Source organism: Cynocephalus volans, chromosome 2 (genome assembly GCF_027409185.1).
Source record: "Cynocephalus volans isolate mCynVol1 chromosome 2, mCynVol1.pri, whole genome shotgun sequence".
Taxonomy (NCBI): Eukaryota; Metazoa; Chordata; class Mammalia; order Dermoptera; family Cynocephalidae; genus Cynocephalus; species Cynocephalus volans.
This window is the reverse complement of record NC_084461.1, coordinates 194,556,561-194,575,370: the sequence shown is the minus strand read 5'-3', so window position 1 is coordinate 194,575,370 and position 18,810 is coordinate 194,556,561. Positions and strand designations below refer to the sequence as shown.

At 40.3% G+C, this 18,810-nt stretch overlaps 1 protein-coding gene across 1 annotated transcript in view; it reads left to right on the top strand.

Annotated features, from left to right (window-relative positions):
- Window positions 1-498: 498 nt before the first annotated feature.
- The window catches only part of KSR2 (kinase suppressor of ras 2), a 418,923-nt gene continuing 400,611 nt past the window's right edge, over window positions 499-18,810 (top strand). Inside the window, exon 1 of the mRNA XM_063087289.1 lies at window positions 499-678. Coding sequence (XP_062943359.1) covers window positions 499-678 — 180 coding nt within the window. The remainder of the gene's footprint in view (window positions 679-18,810) is intronic.

The following is an 18,810-nucleotide window of genomic DNA, read 5'->3' as shown; positions in this document are numbered from 1 at the left end:
GCAGCGGGGAGGGGGTCAAACAGATTTTTTTTTTGACATAAAAGCAAGTCAGCCAAAAATATATAATTTTGTCCTTCACGGAGCCGGTGTGTAAAGAGTGAGCGCTATTTTCCTTCTCCTCCTCCTCCTGCTCTCCCTCCTCCTCCTCCTCTTTTTCCTCCTCCTCCTTCCTAAGTGTACAGACAGCATCACATCACCTGGTTGGCTTCTGAGAAACAGCATCTCTCCTTTTCAGGGACCAGAGACTCAGAGAGAGGAGACATTCTAATGGAGTCTGCTCGATACCCCAAAATAAAATAATAAATTTTGGCTCTTGTCCCCTCCTCCCACCCCCACCCCCTCAACCCCGTGTGAGATGTTGGATTTCTTCTTCACGAGACACTGTTGAGAAGTCGCAGTGGCTGGAGAGGCGTAGGGGGTAGACGGCCTCTACCCCCCCCACCCCCCTTTTTTCTCTCTGGGAGGAGGAGGAGGGGAAGGGGGGTTGCAGAGCGAGCGATGGATGAGGAAAACATGACGAAAAGCGAGGAGCAGCAGCCTCTGAGTTTGCAAAAAGCCTTACAGCAGTGCGAACTGGTCCAAAACATGATAGACCTCAGTATCTCCAACCTAGAAGGGCTTAGGACCAAATGTGCTACCTCCAACGACCTCACACAAAAAGAAATCCGGACCCTGGAGGTAGGTGTTGCCTACGGGGGAAGGAGCAATCCTTCCCTCTCTCCCCTTTCTACCTACCATCCCCTCTCCCTGTGATTCTGTTGGCTGGGGTTGGGGGTGGGGGGTGATAAGCTAGGTGGGCACGATTTGGTTTTCTGTGATTTTTATCTTATTGCAAAGCCTGCGCTGGATATTCCTTTACTGTACTGCTGTCTTCTACGCTTGGCTGGGTGGTGGTGGTAGTAGTAGTAGTAATGGTTATTCTTTATTATTATTGTTGCGGCTGTTACCGTTCTCATTCGGTTCCTCTCCGAGGAGGGAGTTCTCTCTTTTTTTCCGCTTGTGGATTTGTTTATGTGCCACGGGGGCTTGTGTGCTGGGTAAGACATTAAAGAGCTGCAGAGGACCCACGTGACCTTGCGCATTCTGCAGGTGGTCAAAAGGTGGTTTTTGCTTGCAGAAGGGGGCTGTCTATAAATGTAGACCTCTTCTTCTCTCGGCCTCCTTCCCAGCCCCCCACCCCACCCCCTCCCTCTTTTTGTTCCCTGGATTCCGCCCCCCCCCCCCGGAATATACATGTCAAGAGGCAAGATGCATTAAAAAAAAATTCCCCATTGAGCTACCCATTTCCAATGAAATCCTTTTGATGTAGTGAGTTGTTGCAGTCCCAAAATGTATAAGAAGAAAAAAAAAAAAAAAAAAAAAAAGCCTGGATCAGCACACCTAGGTGGTGTGGGAAAATACTCTCGAATCTCCGTGGGACCGCTGGCAAAGGGGTCGGGGAGGAGGAGTTATCTTTGGCGTGTTGAAACATTCTCTCTAACAGAACTTGAGGGGGAGTTTGAAGCAGTTTTGGGGGACTGGGATGGGATGGGGGATGGATGCAAAGTTACTCAGAAAGAAGGTGGCAGAAATTATTTCTTCCGAAGGCCGTTTGGTCAAAGGAGGAAGGTTTCAAGAGCCTTAGGAAATGCCTGAGGTCCACAAAAATCACTGGGCATCTGCGTGTTCAAAACGTCTGAAGTGTTCAACTCACTTTCTTCCCTCAAACTGGCCCAGCTGTACACATGGCTTGATTAAATTTGGGAGCTCCCATTAGCTGGCATTTGCTGAGGATGGTGGCCGTGGGGCTGGGAGCAGAGGAATTCTGGACTTGGTGGGCTGAGTATGTGCCGTGCTGGGAAGTTCACCCCGTTTCTGGCTCATGAGTTCCCCTGGCCTGAACTCGTTAGTCCTTGCTGAATCGTGTAGTTCCTGTGGCCCTGTTCTAGCCTGGATGAGCACTTCTCCCTGATTCACTTTCAGGTCTTTCTTTTTTTTTTTTTTTTTTCCCCATGGTTTTAAATTTGGCTGGATGTCACCATGCAGGAGGTCATCCCTTTGAAAGAGGAGTTAGTGTGTATGTGTGTGTGTGTGTGTGTGTGTGTGTGTGTGTGTCTATGTGTTTTAATATGCTGTCTGCTACCCTAGGAGACATGTCTATGTGCACCTGTCACCTGGGAACATGATCCTCAGAAATGAAATAAGATAAATGTCAAGGAGTATTGGAGGAGTGGGAATTGTGTTGGGAGGCACGGGTATTGCCTTTCTCTGAGCTTAGGCGAGCAGGCTAGGCTAGGACTCTGCTGCTGTAAGAAAAAAGTGTGGGATGCTCTGGCCCAGCATTCTGTCTCTGTTCCAACAGTTCCCAAGAGTAGATTCCATTTAGAACTGCATGCAGTAAATAAATAAATAACCCCAAAAGGCCACCTGGGATCTCTTTTGTTCTTCTGAGTCAGGAGTTCCAAATGCTACTTTGTGTATTACTATGTAAGTTTCTCCAGAGTTTTCTTTTTCTCTTTTCAAACATGTCCCATCCTCTGATAACTCCCTGGATGGTGGTGATTGTCACACTGGGCCCTGGGTTTTCTTGCTTCCTTTCTGCATAGTGGTTTTTCTTTTTTATACTGGGGGATGGAGGTATTGGTATGATGGTGGTGGTGATGGGGTGGGGGGAGTTGCAGTTGCAGGGGATGCATTCGTTTGTAGTTTCCTGGTCCCAGTATGCTGCAGAGCATGCCAACCACTTCATCCTTATTGCCTAGGGAATGGTCTTGAGTGGTTATGCCAATTTAGATTTCCCAGATCTCTAGGGCTAGGGAGGGGCAACTGAGGAGGGGCTGGTGACTCGGGGTCCAGCCAGTTTTCTATCCCAGTAGTTGCCAAATTTTTGTATCTCAAAACCACATGAGGCTGCTTGTTAAAAAGCAGATTCTCAACCTCTAACCCCAGAGATTATAATTCAGTTGGGATTGGAGAAAGGGCCCAGGAATCTGCCTTTAGTAAGCAGTCCACATCTTTCTAATGCATGTTTTCATCTTGACACTTTGAGAAATATTAATCCCTGAGAAGATAGTTGTCATATTTCAGCTATTTAATGGTAAAAACTCCATGCTCACTAACACTCAAGTAAGTAATAAATTGAATAGACTATCCCTGAAAACCTTGATAAAAAGCAACATTTAGTAGCATGCATACATTCCTGTAGAAACAATACTATACAACATGGACTTGGCCTTCAAGAAGCATACTTTACGGTTAGGGAGACAAGGCCAATAGTATCTATTTGAAATAATGATAAAGACCAAACAATAAATAATAGGGGGGACAGCATGTAGGTCCATTGAGAATGTGTTCAGCTGCATGAAATGGAAAACTCAACCCCAATGGTGAAGCAAATAATGATTTCTTTTTCTCGTGTGACAAGAAGTCTGGAGGTACATAGCTGCTTGAGTTGGCTTAGCAGGCCAATAATAGCAGAACTCTTGTCTTTGAGAATTCTCATGGCCTTTCCCTTGCGGTTGCAAGATGGCTCCTGTGGTTTCAACTGTTACATCTGGATTCAAGGTAGGAAGGAGAAGGACCAGGTCAGTGTGAAAGAATAAAGGGTTCGTACCTTTGTTTCAGGACTCCTCCTCCTCCCCACCCCACTGATGATGTTTAATAATGTCTTCTGGGCTAGAGCTGGGTCAGTCCTAGCTGCAAGGGAGGCTGGAAGGTGAGGAGGTGAGAACACCATCATGATAGGCTTAGACAGATCATGATCGATTGCCTGGCTTGACTGTTTCCTCCCCATACAAAATCAGGGTTCTGGTAGCATTAAAAACGATGTGAGTGGACATTGGGTGGACAGAGAGCAACGTCAGACACAGTATGTTGCTAGGAAATGTTTTAGTGGAAAAGAAAATTCATGAGCTTAGAAGTTAGACTGATGTAGCTTTGAATTCTACATTTTCTACTTACTTTATCTTAGGCTAGTGATTTAAATTTTCTGACCCATAGTTTAATGTTTTTTTTTTTTTTTTGGCAAAATTACAGTAATAGAACAATATTACCTACCTCAGAGGGTGATTGTAAGATTTAGAAGAGATGACATTTTCAAGGGCCTACTTCTATCTCAAACACAGTGCCTGCAGGTGCTGAATAAATGATAGCTACTGTGATGATGATGACTTGCAGTATTTAGTGTGGAATAGACGACATGGGAGGGAACAGTGCAGATCAGAGGGACAGAAGGAGCTTGAGCAGCATTTCCGAAGTATGTTCTGTAGAACCCCAATTATGTGGGATGTTAGCATTTTTTATTCTTCCAACAAATTCTGGAATCCAGGCACTGTACTGGATGCTGGTGGTCAACAAATGTTCTGTGGCCAGAACTAATTCTATGATTAACAAGTTTGAGAAAGGTTGAGTTAAGCAAAGAGAAACAGGCATCTTTACTGCAGGGCTTCTCAGGGACTTTAATATGTTATATATGTACATTTTGCCTCCAAGAGAGGAGAGAGTCTGCAGTATTTCCTTTTTCCGAAGATTTCTCTCTGGATTTTTATTCCATAGGGTACTTCTGGGAAACATTTGGCAAAGCAGCTAGGGAAGTGTTCTTAATTGGGAAGATGGGGATTTGGAATGGAGTGAAGCATGGGTAGGGTTTAGATTGCAACAAAAAGGGAAAGCTCACTAGACAAGAACAACAAGCCAGATGAAGTAATTATCATGCCTTCATGGGGCAGCTTAGAGACCAGTTTGTCCAGAATGGAGGCTGTCTGATAGCATGTTGTCTTAGTCTGTTTTGTGCTGCTATTACAGAATATCACAGACTAGGTAATTTGTAAAGAAAAGAAGTTGATCTGGCTCATGGTTCTGGAGGCTGGGAAGTCCAAGAGCATGGTGCCAGCATCTGCTTGGCATCTAGTAAGGGCCTTCTTGTTGCGTCACCCTCTGGGGGAAGGCAAAAGGGCAAGCGAGTATACAAGACAGAGAGAGAATGAGGGTCAAACTTCATCCCCCTATCAGGAACCCAGTCCTGTAATAACAGCATTAATCCCTTCATGAGGGTGGAGCCCTAATGACCTAATCATCTCTTAAAGATCCCACCTCTTAATACCATCACAATGGCAATTAAATTTCAACATGAATTTTGGAGGGGTCATTCAAACCATAGCATGTGTCATAGCAAACGAATTTAGGTCACTAACTCCTGGGGTCTGACTAGGATGGGGATGCGGGCCAACAAAGTCTCATCCCTTTGAAGGAGGGGATAAAAGTCTTCAAAATTTTTGGAGTGAATACAATAAAAAAGATGTTTAAAGGCTGGTCTCATGGCAGCTGTAGCAAGGGCTAGCAAGCTATTTCTGCAAAAGGCCAGATAGTAAGTAGTTTAGGCATTGTGGGCCCTGCTGTGACCATCACAACTACTCAACTCTGCTGTTGTAGCATGTGGCAGCTATGGACAATACATACATGAATGGGTGAGATAGTTTTCCAATAAAATTTTATGGATTCTGAAATTTGAATTTGATATAATTTTCACATGTCATGAAATATTATATTTCCTTTTGATTTTTTTGACACTTAAAAATGTGGAAACAATTTTTACTTTCTGGGCCTTACAGAAAACAGGTGGTCGATCACATTTGGCCCAAGGGCTGTAGCTTGCTGATCCATAGTCTATAGGTTAGATGCAGCAGGAAAGACCCTGGATGATGGAGTCCATCTGAAAGGTGAGCAAGTGACACTAAAACTTTAGGGCACTGGCCAAGTGGAAGTGGTTCTGAGCTGGACTCTATTTTGGTTAAATTGCAAGGGGATGGAAATCAGGGGTGGGGATAGGGGGTGGATAAATATGGAATCTCCTTGTACAGCAAGGGCATTATAGCCATGCATTTATCAATTCTTTGTTCTTTATATGTTCCATCTCAATTGTATGTTGCTATGTAATTAGCCATCTCTAAACTTAATTACGTTTGAGTAACCTTGGGCTTAAGACAACAATTTATTTTTCATGATTCCATGGGTTGGGCTTGGCTGGGCAGTTCTTCTGCTGGTCTCACCTGGACTCACTCATCTGGCAGAAGGGCTGGAGAATGGAGCTGCTGAGCCTGTCTCTCCGTATGGTTTCTCCATTGGGGTAGCTAGGGTGTCTTACATGGCTCTGGTATTCCAAGAGAGCGAGAATGAGTCTTGAGATTCAGAAGTTACATGATGTCACTTCCATTGCATTTTTGAGTTGATGTAAGTCACCAGCTCAGCCTGCATGTAGGGAATGGGGAAATAGACTCCTCTCCTGAGTGGGAGGAGAAACTGCAAACTTAGTGTATTCATTAGGATAGGCTGTAACAAATAGTCCCCTAAATGTGTAATAGCTCCCATACAGTAGAAGTCTTTTTCTTGCTCACAAAACAGTTCAAGATGGGTGTTCTTGGGCTGACCCTGTGGCTCACTCGGGAGGGTGCGGCGCTGGGAGTGCAGCAGTGCTCCCGCCACGGGTTCGGATCCTATATAGGGATGGCCGGTGCGCTCACTGGCTGAGCGCAGTGCGGGCGACACCAAGCCAAGGGTTGTGATCCCCTTACCGGTCACAAATAAAAGGACAAAAAAAAAAAAAAGATGGGTGTTCTTGGTTGGTGAATCATTCTCTCATGCTCCAGGCTCCTTCCATTCAGCAGTGTCATTGTTGTTTGCCTCCAGGAAGGGGAGAATGTACAGAAAAGATAGCCTCGTCAAAGACTCATTCCTTGCTCTCATCAGTTCTGCTTGCATTCTCTTAGCTAGAATTTAGTCACGACACCACAGGTAATATGGGGAAGGAAGTTTAGCTGTGGGCCCAGAAAGAAGAGAAACCTGAGTTTGCTGGATAGCTAGTCGTCTCTGCCACAGCTAATGATAAGCTGTTATCATTAAATGTTATCATTAGCAGGTATCTATTGCTACCGAACAAAATTTAGTAGCTTAAAACAACAATCATTTATTTGCTCATCTGCCTTCAATTCGGGATGGACTCAGCTAGCCAGTTCTGCTGATCTTGCCTGGGCCACTTATCTGGTTTTGTTTATTTGGTGGCTTGACTGGGCCTAGAGGTTTAAGATGATCTTCCATAAGTGGTGATTGGCTGGGTGCCTCAGTTCTCCTCTACATGGCTTCTCCAGCAGGATAGCCCAGGTTTCTTATATGATGGGAGCAGCAGTGTTCCAAGAGGGCAAGCCCCAATGCACAAGCCCTTCTTAAGCCTCTACTTCTGCAACCTTTGCTAATGACCCATTGGCCAGAGCATGTTACATGGATAAGCCCAGAGTCAATGTGGCTATGGATTTCAGGAGGCGTGGTCCAGTCTAATGTAACAATGTACCACAGCTATGAAACAAAACAAAACAAAAAGAGCATGGGAGGGAGAGGAAGGTGTATGGGATGATCAACAAAGGCTCCCTCGGAGAGATTTTACTGACTTGAGAAGCAAGCCATAAAATATCTGGAGAATAGTGTGCCAGGCAGAGGGAACAGCAGATGCAAACTTCTTTGGTGGGAACATGCTTGGCATATTGTTGGAATAATGAGACCACTGTAGTTGGAGTGGAGTGAGTGGGTGGAGAAGGGATGAAGGACACAGTGAGAGACTGAAGCAAAGCCCTGGTCCTAGAGGGCTTCGCTTAGATACTCGTGGATTTTATTCTAACTGTGATAGAAGCCCTTTGAATGGGAGGTGACCGATTTATGTTTTTAAAAGATTTGATTGCTGCAGGGAAAACAGACTGTAGGGGGTAAGAGTGGAAACAGGGGGACAAGTTGGGCATTACTGTGGGAGTCCAAGTCAACAAAGACCATGTTTTTGACTAGTAGGATGATTGGGGGTAGGGTAGGTTAAGTGGCTGGATTCAGAAGGTCAAGTGCATGGGAGGTGCTCATAAATCAGATGTGAGAGGTAAAGGAAAATAAAAAGTGAGGATTATTTCTAGATGTTTGGTCTAGGAACTGAGTGCCGTTATTTGGAATGTGAAGACTTGAGGTGTAATATGTTGGGCTTGATAGTCAAGTCCTGTTGGACATTTGTCAAGTAGGCAGTTGAATATGGAAGCCTGGAGCTCTTAGAAAGGCTGGAGATATGCAGTTCACTTAATGTATCAGGAATATTTTTTTCTGTATTATTAAAATATTATTTTTAATGACTGCATAATATGACAGGGATGCTCAATAATTTGTTCGGACAAAATGCTATTGTCGGGTGCTTATGTTCATAATTTTGTATTATTATAAAGAATGCTATAGTAGACATCTTTGTGGCTCTTCCTTGTCTTCAGTTCCTAGAAGTGGAATTGCTGGATCAAAATATATGCAATTTGGGATGGACTCAGCTTTGTGCAAAATCAAAGTTTTGGGACTTTTGATAGGTTTTGCCAAATTGCCCTTCACCAGCAGTACAGGAAAAGGTCCATTTTCCCATATCCTCAGCATGGGGGTATATTTTGTTTTGTTTTTTGGTTGCCTGTGTTTTGATATCTGAGAGTTCAGGGTTTACAAAACAGTTGTCTCAGGTTAGAATGTGGTCTTTTCTGTTTCTAGCTAGGGAGGGCCTGGGAACCTGGGGGGACAGGGAAGTACTTGATTCTCTGCACAAAGTGGCCAGCCTGTGAGGACCTAGCCCCTTTCTTCTGCCTTGTTCTCATAAAGGGGTGTGTGGGGGTGGGGTGGGGGGGATCTCACAATTCTGAGCTAGTGACAAATGTTATTTCTGAAAGGGTCACCACTCCCTCTGGGTTTTTGGAGTGAATTCTACCAGAGAGTTTGTTATCCTTCTTCCAATGGGCAGAAAACTGGGGAGTCTTCCTCCTCTCAGAGAATTGGTCATTTTCTGGGCTCCCACCGACTTGGCTCCAACTGATGGGAAGAGGGGACAGGGCCTGTCCTTCCCTCTTGCCCGCAGTGTGCTGCTCTGTGTCTGGGGACAGGAGGAGCATTCAGGGGCTGAGGATGTGGCAATCAGGAAGGAGGATGAAGAAGCTGAGGGACGGGAAGGGAAAAGGGACACAAGTTGGAGAAGAAAATCAAAGCCTGGCATGATTTTCTTCAGCAGGGTTTCTGTGACGCTGGAGCATCTCTCCAGTGGGTTATGACCACAACTGTGCTTGTTCCTGTTTTACAAGTGAGTTTACTGAGGTTTAGAGTCACTGATTTGACCCAAACCACCAGAGTGAGGCAGCTACAGACACAGGAACAGAGAGAGATTTACTGCTCTACTGTGGATTCCCCAAAGGGGAACGTGGCATGGCCTGGAGGAGAAGAAAGGAAAATGAGAACAAATACAGGGCAAAGGGGAGGTGTGGACGTTAATGATAATGATGTGATTAGAGGTGACAGCTACAGGATTAATGAGAATCATAATGATGGAATACTCTGTCACTGAAATGGTTTCTTTGGTTACAATTACAGATGACAGTTATTGAAGAGAAATACAGGACCGATGGAAGCAAAGCAGGGCCTTCACTGAGATGATCACTGCATATTTCTATGGGACAGTGCTGTTTTTGAGTATTTAGGTGATTTCTCTGTTTTGCCATAATGGAAATCTTGTTCTTGATGAAGACTGAATATCTGGTCCCCTGAGAGTTACTAGGCAGCCATTGATTAAAGCTGTGGATGCATTCCGAAGACAGATGTGTTTGATTTTCCTGGACCAGTAGTGAGATGAAGACTCAGAAATAATAACTTGAGTCCCTACAAAATTAAATGATGCTGGAAGCAGTATAGCCTAATAGTTAGTAGGGCCTGGGCTCCGAAAGGGGACTGCTTGGGCTACAGTCTGGTTCAGGACTTACTAGCTAGGTAACCTTGAGTTTCAGTTTCCTTGCTTGTAAGACTGGGATAATTTTACGTAGGGTTGTAATGGGATTAAATGGAATCGTGCATTCAGGAGCTGAGCAGAGTGCTTGGCACATGGCAAATGCTTAATCATTGTTAACTTTGGTATTTTTGATTATCATACTCCTGCAGATTGGCATGAGGGAGGTTAGGATATTTGAGCTCTGTGGGGTGCTGAGCTCTTTAGTGCCGTGTGGGGAGGTGCCATCCTTCAGTATATCATTCATTTATTCAATGAATGTTAACCGAGCCCCCAGCGTGTGAGAGCAGGGTACCCTCAAAGCAAAGCATGAGAAGAAGAAATCCATAGAAGCCTTCTATGGGATAACAGCATAGCCACTGGGCTGCAGGTGACATACGTGAACAAGATTCTTGATCGTATTTGGATCTTTGAATTTGCCCGCAGGTAACTCACCTCCCATCAGTGCCTGGCAGGACTTAGTCTTCAAACCATGTGCTCATCACAACTCTAAGTTTTATAACAAAATACCAGATATGGGGTTGGACCTTAAAACTCCTGGACTTGTCTTAAGTTTGCCTGGTGAGAAGTTAGAAGCTGTGTTATCTGAGCATCTGGAAAGCATATCCTCTCAAGGTAGGAGGACTGTTGGGAGGTTGCCCAGCCGTGCCCTTTGCCCAGTGTTCAGCTTTATCTTGGTGGTTTGGGGTAAGCGCTATCTCACAAGCAAGACTTTTTAAAAAATCCATTTTATATTATGGTAAAATATACACAGAATTTACCATTTTAACCATTTTTAAGTGTACAATTCAGTGGCATTAAGTACATTCACAAAGTACAATCATTACCACTGTCCACTTCTAAGAGTTTTTTATTTTATCATCCCAAACAAATTCTGTACCCATTAAACAGTAACTCCTCCCATCCTCCCAACCCCCAGTGCATGGTAACCTCTCTTCTATTTTCTGTTTCTAAGAATTGGACTACTCTAGATGCCTCATATAAGTGAAATAAGACAACATTTGTTATTTTGTGCCTGGCTTATTTCATTTAGCATAATATTTCCAAGATTCATTCATGTTCTAGAATGTATCAGCACTTCCTTTTTATGGCTAAATCATAGTCCACTGTATGGATGTATCATGTTTTGTTTATCCATTCATCTATCAATGAACATTTAAGTTGTTTCCACCTTTTGGCTATTGTGAATAATGCTGCTGTGCACATCGCTGTGAAAGTATCTGTTTGAGTTCCTGCTTTCAATTCTTTGGGGTGTATATATCTAGGAATGGAATTGTTGGGTCACACGGTAATTGTTTTTAATTTTTTGTGGAACCACCATAATGTTTTCCATAATGGCTGCACCATTTTATATTTCCACCAGCAATCCATGAGGGTTCTAGTTTTTCCACATCTTTGATAACATTTGTTATTTTCTGTTTTTTATTTTTATTTACTTTTTTTGGTGGCTGGCCAGTATGGGGATCTGAACCCTCGACCTTGGTGTTGTAACACGGTGCTCTAACCAAATGAGCTAACCAGCCAGCCCCTCATTTTTAATCTTAATTTAATTTTATTTATTTAAAAGTTAAATATATTTTATTTTTATGATTTTTATTTTTTATCATTATATCAAACTTTATTGAAATCATATAGTTAGATGTGAGTAGTTATTTGATAGTGTTAACATTTGAATTCATTGTAGATATGCAAATAAAAGGACATAAAGCCGCAGAAATAGGCCTCATTTTTAAAGTTATAGCCATCCTCGTAGGTGTAAAGTAGTATCTCATTATGGTTTTGATTCGCATTTCCCGAATGACTAATGATGCTGGGCATCATTTTATGTGCTTATTGGCTATTTTTGTTTATCTTCTTTGGAGAAATATCTATTCAAGTTATTTTTAAAATTTTAACATTGTACATATTTATGGGGTCTAGTGTGTTGCTTCAATACATGCAAATACTGCTAAATGATTCACTTAGGGTAGATAGCACAGTTTTGTACCCATTAGTCCACCACTTCTCCTTCTCCCTACAACCCTTCCCCTCCCGGCCCCTCTAGTAACCATTATTCTACTCTACTTCTATGAGAACCACCTTTTTTTTTTTTGCAGATTCCACATATGAGTAACATCATGAGGTATTGTCTTTCTGTGCCTGACGTACTTCACTTAACATGATGGTTTCCAGTTCCATCCATGTTGCTGCAAATGATAGGATATCATTTAAAAAAATATTTGAGTATTATTTCGTTGTTTATACTACAGTTTTTTTTTAGCCATTCACCCACTGATGGACATTTAGGTTGATTCGGTCTCTTGGCTATTGTGAATAGTGCTGCGATGCACATGAGAGTGCAGGTGTCTTTTTGATATATTGATTTCATTTCCTTTGGCTATATACCCAGTAGTGAGATAGCTGGGTCTTAAGGTCGATCCATTTTTAGTTTTCTGAGGAACCTCCCTACTGTTTCCCACAGTGGCTGCACCAATTGACATTCCTATCAGCCATGTAGGAGAGTTCCTTTTCCTCCACATCCTCACCAGCATTTCTTATTTTCTGTCTTGTTGATAACAGTTATTGTAACTGGGGTGAGATGATATCTCACGGTGGTTTTAATTTGCATTTCCCTGGTGATTAGCGATGTTGAGCATTTTTTCTGTTCAGGTCCTTTGCCCATTTTTTAAATTGGGTTATTTATGGGTTTTTTTTTTTTTTTTGCTGTTGAGTTGTTTGTGTTCCTTATACGTTCTGGATATTAGCTCTTTGTCTGATGTGTAGTTTGCAAACACTTTCTCCCATTCTGTAGTTGTCTCATCAGTGTGTTTTAGTGTCCCTTGCTGTGCGGAAGCTTTTTAGTTTGATGTAGTCCCGTGTGTGTATTTTTGCTTCAGTTTCCTGTGCCTTTGTAGTCTTGCTCAAAAAAGCACTGTCCACTCCCGTTTTGTGTAGCGTTTCCCCTATGATTTCTTCTAGTAGGCAGCCTTTTTAAAAATTAAAATTAAAATTAGATTTTTTCCACATTTACTAAGGTATAATTCACAAATAAAATTGTATATATTTAGGATGTACAACATGATGATTTAACATACATATATATTGTGGAATGATCACACAATCAAGTTAGGTAACCCATCCATGACCTCACACTTACTATTTTTGTGTGAGTTGTGATGAGAACATTTAAGATCTACTCTCTTAGCAAATTTCAAATATACAATGTAGTCTTGTTAACTGTAGTCACTCCAGAACTTACTCATTTTATAACTGAAAGTTTACACCCTTTGACCAACATCTCCCTATTTCCCCTAGCCCCCAGCTCCTGGAAACCGCCATTCTACTCTGTTTCTATGAGCTTCTGACTTTTTTAGATTCCACATATAAGTGAGATCATACAGTATTTGTCTTTCTCTGTCTGACTTATTTCCCTTAGCATAATGACAAGGCAGCCTTTTGACTTGGATGAGTTATAATGGTTAGAATTATAACTCTGTTGTGTGAGATCTGCTCCCTGGTGACTTCTATCCTTTGATTCTACTCTCTAGAGGAGAGGGAATGACACCAGTCCCTCCTCTGGCTCAGGAAATGGTCTCAAGTAGAGTTTGCATATAGCTCTAGAACCTACCAGGTGGAGACAAGAGATGGGCATGCCCATAGACTCCTGACAAGACTCCAATCCAAACTTTGCAGCCACCATCCCCTGCTCTGTCCTGCTCTGCACGTGTTCCATTCTTATCCATTTGGGGGATCTGGGGTTGGTGGCAATGGTGATTTACCTTTGCCTGTCCACCTCCCCTACCCAGGGTGTCACATCAATCAAAAATAGTCCTGAATGTTTCTCGGTGTGCCCATCCATGAAGACTCTGCTTAGCCAGGGTTGGTGGTCCAGACTTGAGCACCGAGGCCAATAGGTATAAAGAAGAACCTGTTAAATGGGACATACAGGGACTTTGTTTTTATTAGTTAGGAGACAGAGCAAGTTTAGATACCACTTTTGTATTTTTATTATTATCTGACTGAGAGAGCAGTGTTTTGTGATAAACTCCAAAATCAATATGCTTAAAATCTAATCTGCAAGAATGGATTTCTTACCATCAGCTCTAAAGAAAGCCCTTCTAGAAGAACCTCTTCTTGGTGAGGCCTTCCTTAAGTACTCTCACACTTACCCAGTGGCTTGTGCCAGGGGAACAGAAGTGAATACTAAGTAATTTTGTTTTCTGCTAATATTTTATCATGAAAAATTTCAAACATATAGCAAAATTGAAGGTACTTTGCAGTGAATATACTGGTACAATTAACCTTTTGCTATACTTGCCTTATCCCATTTCTGTCCATCTATCTGTCCCTCTCTGCACCCATGAATCCATCTTACTGTTTGATGTATTCAAAGTAAATCGTAGGCATCAATACACTTCCCCCTAAATACTTCTGCATACATGTCATTAGAGTTCAATATTTGTTTATTTTTTTTGGTGTAAAATGTACATACAATGAAAAGCACAGATCTTAATTTTATATTCACTGAGTTTTGACAAATGAATACACCCGTGTAACCTGAACTTCTATCAAGATTATTGGACATTTATCATCACACAGTTAATTCTTACCCTCATTCTTAAATCAAACAGTTTTCTGTTTCTTTTTCTACCATAAACTAGTTTTGCCTGTTCTAGTATTGCATATAAATGAAATCACATACATCGTGTACTTTTTGATTTTTGACTTTTTTTTTTTTGGTGTACAGCTCTATGAAATCTAACTCGCGTAGACTCATGTAACCACTGGTACAATTAGGATATAGAGAAGTTCTTTCACCCAAGAAAACTCCCTTCTGCTTGCCCACTATAGTTAGACCCTCCTCTCCTGCTAACCCCTGGCAACCACTGATCTGTTCTCATTGCCACAGTTTTGTCTTTCTGAGAATGTTATATAAATGAAATCATTTGCATATGACTCCTGAGACTGGCTCATTTCATTCAGCACAATGGCTTTGAGATTCATGCAAGTAGTAGCATGAATCAGCACATCATTCTTTTTCATTGCTGAGTAGTATTCCATCACGTGTATGTTCTACAGTTTGCTTCTTCATTTACCTGTTGAAGGATATTTGGGTTGTTTCCAGTTTTTGGTGATTACGAACAGAGCTTCTGTAAACATTTGTGTGCAGTTTTTGTATGAAGATAAGTTTTATTTTCTCTAGGGTAAATACGCAGCAGTGGAATGGCCAGATCATATGGTAGGTATAATTTTATGAAAAACTGCCAAGCCATTTTCCAGAGTGGCTGTACATCCTTAGGCACCCTTACTAGCAATGGATGAGAGGTCTAGTTGCTGCTCCATATCCTCATCAGCACTTGGTATGGTCAGTATTTTTTATTTTAGCCATTCTAATGACTGTGCAGTGGTTTTAATTTACATTTCCCTCATGACTAATGATGTTGAACTTTTTATTTCATGTGATTATTTCCCTTCCATATGCCCTGTTTGATAAAGAGTCTAAGTCATTTGCCCATTTAAGAAAAAATTGGATTGTTTCCTTACTGTTGAATTTTGAGATTTCTTTATATATTCTAAATACAGTCCTTTGTCAGATAAGAAGTTTGCAAATATTTTCTAACATTCTGTGGTTTGTTTTTTTTTCTTTCTTGTAACAGTGTCTTTTGCAGAGAAAACTTTAAAAATTCAATAAAGTCCAGTTTATCAATTTTTTCTTTTATGGATCATGTTTTTGGTGTTATGTCTAAGATCTCTGCTGAACCTTAGGTCACAAAGATTTTCTCCTATATGAGGGGTATTCAAAGTGTTTATGGAAAGATTCATATTATCTTTTAATTCTATTCTTCCACGAATTTTTTGAATTACCCTTGTATTTTCTCATATAAGTTATGTGTTAGATATTTTGAGTAGATTTTTGTATACGGTGTGAAGTTTAAGTTCAGGTTTATTTTCATTTTTTTTGCACTTGAATGTCCAATTATTTTGGCACCATTTGCTGAAAAGACTATTTCTTCCTCCATTGAACTGCATTTGCACCTTTATAAAAAAAAATCAATTGGCCATATTTGTGAATATCTATTTCTTGATTCTTTATTCTGTTCCACTGATCCATGTGTCTATCCCTTTGCCAATACCACATTGCCATGATTACTGTAGCTTTGTGGTAATTCTTAGAATTGAATAGTGTGAGTCTTCCAACTTTACTCTTTTTCAGAATTGTTTTAGTTATTTAGTTCCTTTGTCTTTCTATATAAGTTTTAGAATCAGCTTGTCTACATCTACAAAAAAATTCTCTTGGGATTTTGATTGCAATTGCATTAAATCTATAGATCATTTTCGGGGGGGGGAATTGACACCTTAACTATGTCAATTCTTCTAGTCCATGAAGATGGTATGTCTCTCCATTTATTTAAGTCTTCTTTGATTTTCTCCATTAGCATTTTGTAGTTTTCAGCATACAGATCCTGTGCATATTTTGTTAGACTTATACCCAGGTATTTTATTTGTGGGGATCTGTTGTAAGTAGTACTACTTTAAAATTCTTGATTTCCTATTGTTAGTTTTTGGTATTAAAAATATGATTGATTTTTGTGTTGACATTGTATCCTGTGGCCTTGTTAAACATACTTGTAAGTACTAGGAGCATTTTTTCCTAGATTCCATGGGATTTTTTTTTCTTTTGTTTTCTGTCTTTCATTCTTTTTTTTTTTTTTTGGCAGCTGGCCTGTCTGGGGATCCTCACCCTCGACCTTGGCATTATAACATTGACTCTAACCAAGTGAATTAATTGGTCAGCTCCCTGTGGGATTTTCTACAAAGACAATCATATTGTCTGTCAGTAGGAATAGTTGTCTTTTAAATTTTTTAATTTATTTGTTTTTTACTGGCTAGCACTTCTACTACAATGTTGAATAGGGATGGTGGGAGTAGACATGATTGCTTTGTTCCTGGTTACAGGGGAAAAGCGTTCAGTTTTTCTACCATTAATAATGATGTTAGCTTTGGGTTTTTTTGATTGTTTGTTTTGGTAGATGTGCTTTTATTTATAAGGTTAAGAAGTTCTTTTCCTGGTTCATTGAGAATTTTAATGATGAATGGATATTGAATTTTGTCAAATGCTTTTTATACATCAATTGATATGATCATGTAGTTTATCTTCTTTAGACTATTAATATGATGGATTACACTGTTTGATTTTTAAATTTTGACCCAGTCTTACATTCCTGGGATAAACCTCACTTGGTCATAGTGTATTATTTTAATACATTGCTGGATCCGATGTGTTAGTATTTTGTTGAGGATTTGAGCCTATGTTCATGAGGGATATTTGTGGCTTTCCTTTATTGTACTGTTTTCATTTAGTGTCAGGGTAATACTGGCCTTATAAATGAGTTGAGCAGTATTCTTTCCACTTCTGTTTTCTGGAAGAGATTGTATAGAATTGGTGTTATTTCTTCTTTAAATGTTGGTTGGAATTTGCCAGTGATACTGTCTGGGCCTAGAGAATTTTTTTGTGTATGAAAAGTTTTTAACTATAGCTTAAATTTCTTTAATAGTTTTAGGTCTATTCATGTAATGTATTTATTCTTGGGTAAATTTTGGTAATTTGTGGCTTTCAAGGAATTGGTACATTTTATTTAAATTGTTGATTTTAAACAATGCATAGAGTTGCTTGCAGTATTCCTTTATTATCCTTTTAGTGTCTATGGGCTCTATAGTGATATCCCCTCTTTTATTCCTGATATGGTAATGTGTCATTCTGGCTAGAAGTTTATCATTTTATATTTTATTTTTACTTTTTTATTTGGTAGCTGGCTGGTATGGGGATCCAAATCCTTGACCTTGGTGTTACCAACATTGTGCTCTAACCAACTGAGCTAACTGACCAGCCCAAAGTTTATCATTTTAATTCATTGTTTCATAGAACCAGGTTTAGGCTTCATTTGTTTTCTCTATTGTTTGTCTGTTTTTAATTTCATTTGTTGGTATTTATTTATTTATTTATTGCAGCCGGCCAGTACGGGGACCTGAGCCCATGACCTTTGTGTTATAAGGCTGTGCTGTAACCAACTGAGCTCACTGGTCAGCTTTTTCATTGATTTTTGTTCTTATTATTTTTCCTTTCTTCTGCTTGCTCTGGATTTATTTTGCTCTTCTTTTTGTATTTCTTGAGTTAGATGCTTAGATTGTTGATTTGAGACTTTTCTCCTATAATAATGTAGGTATTTATTGCCATACATTTCCCTCTAAGGTTTACTTTACTTTGACTGCACAAATTTTGATAAGTTGTATTTTCATTGTTTTTCAGTTCACAGTATTTTCTAACTTCTTTTAAGGCTCCCTTTTTGATGCATGTATTCTTTAGAAGTGTGTTATTTAATTTACAAGTGTTTGTGGTTAGAACATGGTGCCAGCTGCCCCCCCCAAATTTTTTTTCAGTGTTTGGATATTTTCTGTTATCTTTTTGTTATTGATTTCTAGCTTAACTCAATTATGGCCAAGAATATGTTTATGTTTTGTATGATTTCAATTATCTTAAAATATTTAAGTTTCATTTTATTACTCTGGATATGTTCCCTCTTGGTGATGTTCATGTGCATTTGAAAAGAATGTGTTTTCTGCTGTTGATGGGTGCAGTGTTCTATAAATGACAGTTAGATCTAGTTGGTCGATGGTGTCGTTCAGAGCCTCTACATCCTTGCTGGCTTCCTCTCTAGTTGTTTTATTGATTATGGAAAGAGGAGTGTTGACACTTCCTGCTGTATTGTGGATTTGTCCATTTCTCTTTTCAGTTCCATTAGTTTTTGCTTCATATATTTACAGCTGTTTTGTTAAGTGTATATGCATTTATGGTGGTTATGTCTTTTTAGTGAATTTACCCTTCATCATTATTTAAAGTTCCTTTTTATTCCTGGAAATTTTCCTTGCTCTGAAAATTGTTTTCTCTGATATTAATATAGTCACTCCAGATTTTCTTTTTTAGGTTTTTAAAAACTGGGATAAAATTTATGTAACGTATAATTCAA